This window comes from Lupinus angustifolius, chromosome LG10 (assembly GCF_001865875.1).
Source record: "Lupinus angustifolius cultivar Tanjil chromosome LG10, LupAngTanjil_v1.0, whole genome shotgun sequence".
Taxonomy (NCBI): Eukaryota; Viridiplantae; Streptophyta; class Magnoliopsida; order Fabales; family Fabaceae; genus Lupinus; species Lupinus angustifolius.
In genome coordinates, this window is record NC_032018.1 from 14312511 (window position 1) to 14324917 (window position 12407).

At 35.4% G+C, this 12407-nt stretch overlaps 1 protein-coding gene across 1 annotated transcript; it reads right to left on the reverse strand.

Moving 5' to 3' along the window:
• On the reverse strand, positions 7628-9391 carry LOC109357735 (berberine bridge enzyme-like 13). The gene has a single exon (XM_019601760.1). The coding sequence runs from the start codon at positions 9333-9335 to the stop codon at positions 7734-7736; it is 1602 nt and encodes a 533-aa protein (XP_019457305.1). The 5' UTR covers positions 9336-9391; the 3' UTR covers positions 7628-7733.

Consider the following 12407-nt stretch of genomic DNA (forward strand, 5'->3'; position numbering starts at 1 on the left):
CATTACCGGATCGACAACATGTACGTTGAAATTCAACGTCCCCCGATTTGATGGTTCGCACCTTGTTGATTGGCTTTTCCAGATTGAAGCCTTCTTCACCTTCCACGATACTCCAAAAGAGTCCCGCCTTCAGATCGTCGCATTTCATCTTGATGGACGTGCTGCTGCGTGGTTTCAATGGGCAACACGCAACAAATTGTTATCGTCGTGGCTGGTTTTTCTCACCGCTGTTCAACACCGATTTGGTCCAACCCAGTACGAGGATAGTGAAGGTGATTTATCCAAGTTATCTCAAACCGGTTCGGTAGCAGACTTCCAAGCACAATTTGAAGAATTGCTGAACAAGGTAACGGGCATCTCTGAATCCTTACTTATCAATTTCTTCATTACGTGACTGAGAATGCCTTTGCGACGGGAATTGCAATTTAACCGCCCTGCTACTTTGATGGAAGCTTTTGCCATGGCTAGGGCATATGAAGCCCGCTTTGAGGACACACTGCCTAGGGCCACACCTTGGTCTCGTGACACACATATCAAAGCCAACTCTCCTTCCAACCCAACTCAAAATAACCATGATCAAAAAATCCGACCACATCAAACTCCTCCAAACACATCCCATAACACCTTACCACCCCTATTACCTACACCACACTCAAACCCTTCTGTTCGTAACATGCCTTCAGCGGAACTCCGGGATCGCAGTTCAAAGGGACTTTGTTTCAAATGTGATGATAAATGGAATTCGTCGCACAAATGTCGGAGTCGTGTGCTTCTTCTCATGGGCGACGATGAAGATGACCCGCCACAAGAATCGGAGGATACTTACACAGAGGATGTTTCGGGTGACATATCCAGTCTTCACTCTCTTTCCAGCCAGCTCCAGAGTCGATCCCTGCGTGTGTCGGGCCTTTACAACAACCAAAATTTTACAATCCTCATTGATAGCGGGAGCACTCACAACTTTGTTAAACCTGCGTTGGTGAAACGCCTGAGATTACCTGTCCACTCATGTCCCCGGTTCAAGGTCGCGACTGGTTGTGGCACGTTCTTAGTTTGTCAATTTTGCTGACAGGGTGTTCCTCTTTTGTTGTAAGGCATTGATTTTGAGGTGGATCTCTTTATCTTAGACATTGAAGGTCCTGATGTTGTGTTGGGATTTCCTTGGTTGCAATCCTTGGGAAAAGTGGCTCATGATTATTCAGCTCTCACCATGGAGTTCTTGTGGAAAGGCACCAGGTCACCTTAGTAAGTGATACATCTCTGGCATCCCAATCAGTGTCACTGCATCAGCTACAAGCATTGGTGCACACCATCGATTTCACTAGTATGTATGCACTCACGGCTTCGATCCACGACCCTGACACTCCTCCGGATTCATCCATCAATTTTCTGCCCAACATACCAGGCCCAATTACTGATCTATTACAACAGTTCCAGTCTGTCTTTGCCACCCCAACCGGCTTACCACCCCATTGCACTGTCGACCACCGTGTTCATCTTGTTGAAGGATCCAAACCTGTTAATGTGCGACCATATTGGTACCCTCACTTTCAGAAGGCTGAAATGGAGAAGTTGATCCGAGAAATGCTTGACCAAGGCATCATCGTCCCTATTCATAGTCCATTCTCATCCCCCGTTTTGTTAGTACGAAAGAAAGATGGTACATGGCGCTTTTGTGTGGATTACCGGGCTTTGAATTCCGTTACGGTTAAGGATAAGTTCCCAATCCCCACCATTGATGAACTCTTGGATGAACTGGGTGGCGCAAAGATTTTTACAAAACTGGACTTGCGTGCAGGCCACCATCAAATTCGTGTCCATCCTCACGACACGACAAAAACTGCATTCCGCACACATGAGGGCCACTTTGAATTTCTAGTGATGCCATTTGGACTTACTAATGCACCGTCCACGTTCCAAGCTACTATGAACCAGCTTTTTGCTCAATACTTGCGAAGGTTCGTCATTGTGTTTTTTGATGACATACTAAACTATAGTGCCTCTCTTGAAGATCACTTGCAGCATTTACAACTGGTTTTCACTTCCTTGCAAACTCATTGTTTCTTTGTGAAATTATCCAAATGTTTGTTCTGCCAACAGTCCATTGACTACCTAGGCTATATCGTTTCTTCTCACGGTGTGCACACAGATCCAACCAAGCTAGAAGCCATGGATAAATGGCCGACACCCACAAATGTTAAACAACTTCGAGGGTTCTTAGGTCTTACCGGATACTACATAAAATTCATTGCCCATTATGCTAGTATAGCTGCTCCTTTGACTAAGCTTTTGAAGCATGATGCCTTCACTTGGAATGCGGCGTCTCAACGGGCATTTGTGACCCTCAAGCAAGCCATGTTGGCCGCCTCTGTTTTGAGCCTACCATACTTTACTAAAGAGTTTGTGATTGAAACCGATGCCTCCAACTTTAGTATCGGTGCTGTTTTAATGCAAGATGGCCATCCACATGCCTTTTTTAGTAAGAAATTGGGACCAAAATTGCAGGCTGCCTCTGTCTACATCAAGGAACTACATGCCATTACGGAATCTGTCCTTAAATGGAGACAATACTTGTTAGGCCATTTTTTTTGTTATCTGCGCTGATCATAAAAGCATAAAGGAACTACTTCAGCAAGTCATCCAAACTCTATACCAACAATCCTATGTGCGCAAACTTTTGGGGTTTCACTTCCGCATTGAGTACAAGCCTGGTGCTTCAAACAAGGTGGTTGATGCCCTCTCACGTGTGCCCGCTGACTGGCGCGACGATGACAACACACACGCATTCAGAGTGTTAGTATCCTCACCTACATTTGGCATTATTTCGCAACTACAAAAAGCCAATGTTTCAGACCCTTTCTATCACACTTTTCATGAACAAGAAGTGCAGGGATTGCTTCCATCTCCGTATACTATCGTCAATGGGGTCCTCTTACATACTGCCATTATGTGCTCAACCCGACAGCCTCATTGTGTCATTCCATCATAGGTGAGTTTCATGATACGCCAAGTGGTGGCCATGCCGGTGTGAAATGTACTCTGGTTCGTGTTGCTGCCAATTTCTATTGGTCCGGTATGCGTAAAGCGGTGAAAACTTTTGTGGGGTCGTGCCTTACTTGTCAACAGATAAAGTACTCCACTCAGGTTCCCGCGGGATTCCTTCAACCCCTACCAATTCCAGAAACAGTTCGGGAGGATATCACAATGGATTTTATCACAGGTCTCGCCCCCTCTCACGACTCCACTATCATCCTGGTTGTTGTGGACCAGTTATCTAAAACAGCCCACTTTGGTGCTCTTCCCACATCATTTACAGCCTCTAAAGTGGCAGAGTTGTTTGTGTCTTTAGTTGTGGGTCACCATGGCTACCCTCGTTCCATTGTGTTAGACCGTGATCCGGTCTTCATTAGCACGTTTTGGCGCAAATTATTTGAGCTTAGTGGCACCACACTGGCTATGAGCAGTGCCTATCACCCCCAAACTGACGGACAAACTGAGGTCGTTAACCGAGGGTTGGAACAATATCTTCGTGCCTTCACTCAACACAAACCATCTTCATGGGTTACATTTCTTCCTTGGGCAGAATTTCATTATAATACAAGCTATCATAGCGCCTTGCAAATGTCCCCATTTGAAGCCCTCTAAAGTCGCAAACCACCGACCATCCCAACTTATACGAGAGGATCAACTTCTATACAAGTGTTAGATGAGACCCTTATTTCTCGTGATGAATTACTCCGCACTTTGAGGGAAAATTTGATGGCTGCCCAACACAGGATGTGCCAAAAGGCCAATGCGCATCGTCGTGACATTACTCTCGAAGTGGGTGACTTGGTTTTAGTACGCCTCTGACCATATCGTCAAATATCATTACGTCAACACAAACAACACAAACTTTCGAAAAGGTTCTATGGTCCTTATCCCATCATCGAGTGTATTAGGGCGGTAGCATACAAACTACAACTCCTGGTTGGAAGTCGCATTCACCCGGTCTTCCATATATCAGCTCTTAAACCTTTTCGTGGTACTGATAAAGTATTCGCATGCGACTTACCTCTGGACTGCTTTGATAATCATCTGATTGATCAACCAGGTGCAATTCTAGATCAACGTACACAACTAGTTCACGGTCAACCATGTGAACAATTCTTGGTGCAGAGGGTGGGTTGTCCACCCGATGAAGCATCCTGGGAAGACATGGAGCAGTTTCAAACTTCTTTTCCCGAATTTCACCTTGAGGACAAGGTGTGTTTTTCAGGAGGGGAGAATGATACGACTCACAATGAGGCAAGCCCAGCAGAACAGACCGGAGGTGATGACCCAACAGTAAAGAAAAGAGTAATTAAGAAACCAACATGGATGAATGACTATGTCTGCGGAAGAAAGGCCTAGAAGATCCTAAATTAGTGCAAATAATATATGTTGGCTATTGTTAGCTTAAATCTTATTTTATCTTCTTTTTTTAGCCTGATTGTTAGCATCCAAAATCCTTTAAATAAGTCATAATGTAGCAATTCATAAATAATAAGAATTAGATCCTTTTATTCTTTCTCAAATACTCTCTTCTTCTTCCTTTCAATTCTTAAGGAGTTGTCACTCACTCAAAGAGTGCTCAATCTTGTGAACATTCTGCAGCAGAGTGTATCACCAAACCCACTGAATTGACTTTGTGATATAAGTGAGAGTCTTTCATTAAAGAAAAGTTGAATCAGGAAGAGGAAAAAGAAAGATAAAGTAAATGTCAGATCAAAAAATGAGTTATGCTACATTTCTGTAAGTGAGAGATGATGCTTTGTTTGGTTATACCTAAGAAAATTAGAAGTGAGAAAAAGGTGAATAAGAGAGTGGAGAGAAAGTTAAATGTGTAAATATAATATATTTTTATAATGTTTTATACAAGAGAATAAGGAAGAAAAAATTATATTTCTTTTCTTACTCTTTTATTTTGTTGATGAAAAGTGACAAGAGAAAGATAATATTAAACTTTAAAAGATAAAAATATTTCTCGAATAAAGGAAAAGGAGAAAAATGTTTTATTACTAATTAAAAAATATAAATATTAAAAAATATAAATTTTATTATATATATTTCATTATAATCTAAATTAATTTTTAAATTTAAAAGAGACATATCTACGTTGTTAGCATTCAAAACAATAAGTAGATAAAAAATGATACATCTCACATTTCATGCTAAATCATCATTCTCTCCATTTTTTAAGCAAATTAGAAGAGAAAGAATTTATGATTCGTCTTATATAACTTTTATTCTTTTTTTTTCTCTTTCCACAACAAAAAAGGTGAAAATCTCTCTTTCTCTTCAACTTATCTCTCATTTTTTCTCTTTATTCTTATGAATTGAAGAGATGTTGTCAGTATTTGAGTTGTCTAGCTTAATCCGAGTAGTAGCCTACCCTAAAGAATGGTTAGATTAAGCTTGGGGTAAAATTGGACAATTGTCAGCCTTGAACCGCCTTGGATAGGTATCTATCTATACTATAAGGTGAAGTGAATTGCACACCAAGGGAGTATCATCATTTCAGACGATATGACCTTGTTCTTTCATAAGCCAATTTTGGACTAACAATGCTATGAATTTGGATTACCTCTATCGTGTATGCAACTTGAACCAGTCCACTCACATGACATGTCCTTACCTTTGGCATGAAGCAAAGTTCTTCGATATAACAAGTGCTAACATATCCTGTTATTGTTGTCATTTCCCTTAATTGACCATCCAGTCACCATGATATTCTTGGTAGTTAGCTTCGGATCGGCCCTAATATTGAGGTGGAACACTTTTTATATTAATTCTTCTTTAACAAATAGAGAATAAGGAAAACAATGAAACAAAATAGGAAACTACACACTATGTGGCAATGAGAAAAAGTTAAATAAGGGCATTAGCTATACTTGGAAGGAGGAAAAAGGAAAAAGGTAAAGTAATGGAAACTGAAATGATAAAATTTAATAAAATTATGGTAGGAACTTATTTAAAAAGGAAATTAAATAATATATATTAGGAAGTTGTTTAAAAAGGAGCAAAATGATAAATGCGAAAAAATGGATTTAGTTTCAGTCAAAGTCTCAATTTTTTGCTCTTCAAAAATAGTTTCAAGAATGACATGTACCAATTTCAATCTTTCCAACATAAAATACACTGACGTCTAATTTCATCTTGATTATTATTATTTAATTTCATTTTATTTATGAGCTACTTTGTTTTATTCGTTTTGGAAATTCTAAATATATTATAAGGGTTTGTTAGTATTCTTATACGAAAAGAAAGGGGAGCTTCATAATTTGGGTCTTTGCTTGTTTTTAATTAATCACTATAAAACAAGCAACTACTAGTCCTATTAGGTAGAGTTGATTTTATAGCATTTTCTCTTTTAGTTATTTATTTATAAACATATAAGATTTATGTAAATAATATGGGAGGGGGTTAGTGGCAGGACCACTTATGCATTATATACACATGCACACTTGGAAAAAATGTATATAATATTCCCCTCCTAGTTAATATTTTTGTACCTTAGTTATAATTACACTCATATTACTCATTTATTATATTCTTATGTATTTTGGACCTCTCAGTACAACTAACATCTCTTTTCTCGGTTTCATTAGTTAACATGGGTTCCATTACTTAACCGGACACATGATCGACAAATAAGAATATTCTCCATTAATAGAGAAATAAATATTTGTTTTTACTTATATTTTTAATAATTAAAGTATTATTTCATTGTATATAGAAAGATACAAATGTCTTAACATATTATTTTTTCCGTTGTTTTTATAATATTTACTTCTCTGTTAATAACCTATGATGGACATGCTTATTTTTTCATGTTAGTAAATGAGTGTAGCACACTACATACCATATAAAGGAATGAGAGTTTATTTTATTATTGAATGATACTTGATTAAAAAAGTAATTGTTCCCATCCTTCTCTTATGCTCTCTTTTCATTTCCCCTCAAATATTGTAGAGGATAAATGGATAGTGTTTTGTAACATATGGAAGAAGGCACCAAAAGTAGTATACTATATGTATCCCATTATATGATATTGTTGGTGTTCAAAATTGTTGTCAAACTCAACTATAGCAAACAAATGCTCAGCATTATTACAATATCATGTTGCTGTTTTAGAAGATCTTGAGTTTATCTACATTTTTGATTTTGTGAAATATTGATGTTATTTCAGTTTGGAGTCCTCATAGGCTTCTCAACTAAGTCCAAGTCAAACACTAAAAAACAGGGTTAGTTCAAACCTCACTACCAAATAACAACTATAAGCCACTTGTGTTGAACTTTATTTGAAATGGGTGAGGCTATTTCCAATGCAGAGGAAAACACATAAAAAATAATATAAAAAAAATAGTATGATAAGACATTTTTACCATTTAGATGTAATGTGATGACACTTATACCCATATCACAAAAACAAATACAATAACTTATTTCTCTAGTATCGGAGATGATTTTTTTCGATTTTGAAACAAATTTAAACAACCTCTTACATTATATTAATAAAAATTAATGACTCCAATACCAAATTAAAGGATCTCCACATGCTTTTCCTAGCACTTACTTCAAGAAGTAGCTAACATAGAACATTAACTAAAAACATAAGACAATCTTTATTCTTTATTAGTTAACATGTAAAATTGCAGACACATTCAACAACACTTGCATATTGATCTACCCCTTCAATCTTTTCTTGCACTTTATCCTTTACTACCCTTTGGCAATGGAGGAATGCTTTGTTCATGCCTAAAGAAATTTGATGGATCAACTTTAGACTTCACCTTAACAAGCCTAACAAAGTTACCCTTAAAATACTTATAACCAAAAGACCAAGCATTAGAAAAACTTGTGCTATTCTTCAAATTCATCCCTATATCAAGATCCCTATAATTCACATAAGTTTCCCTTGGATTTTTTGATACATAAGGACCCATATAGTTGTAAAATTTTCTCATCCAATCCATATGTTTTGCCATACTCTTTTCTCCATCAATCCAACCACTCACATATTGAACTTTGTATAGTGTTCCTTTCCTATGAGGAAAAGGTGTTGCAGATTCAGATATCTTACTCATTTTTCCTCCATAGGGGTTCCAAATCATTAAGGGTCCATCATCTTGGAGAAACTTTTTCCATAGTGAATTAAGTGACTTTTCTGGAATCACTTTTCTAACAAAATCTGATTTTGCTTTGTAGTAAACCTTCATTGTTGGTTTCCCTTGTAGCAAAATTTCAGGTTTTGTTCCATTAGGGTAGCCAGCAATATAAAGCACTGAGTTAATCCAACTAGTTTCAAGAACATCTTTTCTTTTCAAACCCAATTCAGGAAAACTTTGCTTCATAACTTTGATAAGTCTATTAGCACTACCTAGAAATTGAGCATTATATGAAGTTGTTACAGTTCTATGACCTGAAACACTTTCATTACTTGTTTGTATTAGGACCCTTATGAAGAGATTTTCATCAATGTTTGGTGCAACTTTTTGCCATCTATAAAGTACCTTGTTTGCACCTTGTTCTAAGGTCTTAGTAACTCTAAAAACTGTCACAATTTGTGGCACATGAACTAGTTGAATCTTCCACCAAAGTATAACTCCAAAGCTTCCTCCTCCACCACCTCTAATAGCCCAAAATAAGTCCTCTCCCATAGCTTTTCTATCAAGAATCCTTCCATTAGCATCAACGATTTTCGCATCTAGTACATTATCTGCGCCGAGGCCGTACTTTCTCATCATAGAACCATATGCACCTCCTGTGATGTGTCCACCAATTCCTAATGATGTGCAAAGCCCTGCAGGGTATCCATGTGTTGCACTTTTCTCCGAAATTCGGTAATAGACCTCACCAATAGTTGCACCTGCCTGAATCCATGCTGCATTTTGTGCAATGTTGACATCGATATCGCGCAGCTTGGCCAAGTCTAGGATCATGAATGGCTTCTCAATTAGAGAAACATATGATAGCCCTTCATAGTCATGACCGCCACTTCGGATTCTCATGTGAATGCCGAGCTGTTTTGCACAAACAACAGCTGATTGGACTTGAGAATCATGGAATGGAGTGAATATGAATTCGGGTTTTGGCACTGAAGGTAACAAGTATCTTAGATTATTAGCTGTGGATTCTAGGACTGAGGTGAAGGAACTGTTGTTAGGAGTGTACACTGCTGAGGGAAATTGGTTTGGAATTTGAGATTGGAGTTTTAGGCAACTGTTGAAAGTTTCTTGAATTGGAACTGAATTGGTTAATGAAATTGATAGCAGAACCACGAAAGTTGATATGAACAACATTGGAGACTGCATTATATCTTAGTTTCAACTCTCTTCTCTTGTGATATGGTTTATCTGATATGTTTATATATACTGGTAGGTGATGCTACTCTCCTATGAACCACATACATGGATACAATACCTTAATACGCATATTTTTTCAAAAAATATAGAATATGAAATGTTTGGTTTACATATATAAAATATGTGCATAAAATTTATAAAATGTAATAAATATATAATTGTTTTTTTCTGAAATTCAAAATATTCTTAAATCATATTATCATAAAAAGCATTGTTTATTGCTCACTATGAGAATATTTAGCTCATTTAATCCTTTATCGTCATTATGGAAATGCATTTCTTCTTCAATCCCTATGCGATACATATGATTTGTCTTCTTCTATATAATTGAATATTATGTTTATTTCTTCTACTTGACTTAGTGTTTTTGTTTTTCTCTGTCTAAAATGCTAATTTATGGCAATTTCATTAGTTTAGGTGTCTAGAATGGTATCAGAAAACAATTTTAAGAGTATAGGAGAGTATATAAAAATTATTAGATTAATAATTGATTTATTTTAAAAATAAAAAATTTCAATACTCAATGAGTATATATCTATAAGTGCGACATCTATATATTATCAATGTAAATATTTATACACATTTAAAATATTTTTACTATTTATTTATATTGCTTATATTAAAAATAAAAAATAATAAAATATAAACAGTAAATGTTACAATAAACGATATAACTTTTTTTTACACTATTAATATATACATTGGAAAATATTAGTATTTAACTCATACCATATAGGTAGTTTCTAGTGGAGTAGTGTAGTGGCATATACTTATAATTGAGGTAAGGCAAACGTCATATCAATGTGTGTGTATTTCAATTTATTGGCCTAGTGGCAATGGTGGAGTTGAAATTAGGGCAATGTGTAAGATTAAATTGAATACAATTCACACACAATAAATAGACTTTAAGTCTGACAACCATTTCAAACTCTGCCAATCAAGTTCTAGTATCCAAAAGAAGATTCTTGTCTAAGCTACTTCCATGTGCCACTTTGTTTATAATTAATTTTTTAATCTTAAATTATATCTCATCAAGGTGCATTTAATAGGTGAGAAAAAAATGTATATACTAATAGTGCAAGAGTTTTTACACTATTACTGCATTATTTATCATTTATTTTTTATCATCATTGATTCTTCAGTTAAAATAATACATATAAATAATAGATAATATACTTACTGTATATCAATTTTTACACTATCAATACATTTATATTACACTTTACATACAAACTAGGAATTAGTAAATAAATGTTAACTTTCCCTATATAAAAAAAGTAAATAATGTGTGATAGTTTACCATTAATTGTAATTTTAAAATGAAAACCTGTCAACTCTATTAAACATTTTATGATGGTAGTAGTAGATGCCACTCTAGTATGTAAGAACACATGAGTTAGGACATGAAATGAGACTATGGTAACTCTTTTGAAGAAGATAATGTTATATAAACAGCCAGGTCATAATCTTCCAACAATGTATTATTTTCTTTATTAACCGACCTTGCATAAAATTCTCTCAACTTAGGACATGATATGAAGACTATAATAACTCTTTTGAAGAAGAGAAATGATATATAAATATTGAGTTATTAGTGTTAGATATATTTAGATCGAAAAGAATAATTTTATATCCGATTTAGTTAGTTAAATTTTATTTGAGTTTATTTTTAGTTTAAGTTTATTTGATTAAATCTTATTTAATATTTCATTTTGACTTGCTACATCTCATTTTATAGTTTACAATTTTCAAAACAAATATTTTACCTCCAAAATTGTTAAAAATTAATCTAGAAAGTGGTAAAAGTCTCGTGGAATATTTCCCTATTGTACCAGTGGCGGGTGAAATTACATTTACGTTCTAGTAAAATATACACATGTTTTGATATGAAAAGACTAGGACCCTCTCGGGATGTTGTTAGATATTTCCTGATGATGATTGGTGAAATATTAATCCTAGGATCTTGAATATCATGATTCTCACACATAAAATAAAACAATGATACAAAGTCATACCTGAATTCATGTTCTCTGATCTACTCATTTGACATACATTTTGAGAGAGTTTTGGTACAATAGTCTTCCTCAACCAAATCTTTAATTCCTTTTGGGACATTCGTTTTCTCTCTGATAGGGAGAGGTGAAAACTTTGTGATTTGATGTATTGAGGACCATAACCTTCCTTATGCGTTAACTTATAGAGTTCTCATTATTCCCTATGGGTTAACCTAATGGGTATCTACCCATTAAACCCATATTTGTTATCAGTTTTTAGAAATCTAAGAGGTGCCAGTAATTAAATCACTTATAATGTAACCCCGAAAATAAATAGTTGATATCATTGTATCAAATATATGATGCACACCTTAATTAGAAATTTAATCTCCCACTTGGACTTCATATCTTCCTGAAATAATTATATCATAGGTTCTTTAGGCGCACATCCATATGCTATTTACATTTAGACTTCTCCTTAATACAATCTCGTCCATATCATATATCAACTATGGAACCACCACAAATTTCATCAAATTTAAGTGTGACTCGACCACGATGATCACCATATTAATATACTCAATGACATAGATCAAATATGGATGAGTGACATGAAAATTTCATGCAAAGTGATCTCAAACATGTCTATATCAAACTGATCCTTCTTTATTTTTTAGTGAGATCAATCCAAAGTCTTTAATTGCAACACAATTGTTACAATGCACACTTTCAAAATGAAACAATAAGCCATCAACTTTATTATACATAAAAATTGTATATAATATTCAAAGCAAAACATAAAACATATAGACTCCCACTGAACTAAGGTACTCTAAGGAACAACACTCATATGAGCAACATGCTCATGAAAGACTTTAGGTACCAAACCCTTAGTAAGTGGATCATCTAGCATAAAATTTGTCCCTATATGTTCTATGGAAACTTGTCCATTTTGAACAATTTCCTTAACAACAATAAACTTTATGTCAATGAATTTTGACTTTGTAGAACTCCTATTATTGTTGGA

Excerpts from the sequence above, each read along its gene's own strand:
- LOC109357735 (XM_019601760.1), bottom strand. The coding sequence starts at position 9,335 with ATGCAGTCTCCAATGTTGTTCATATCAACTTTCGTGGTTCTGCTATCA.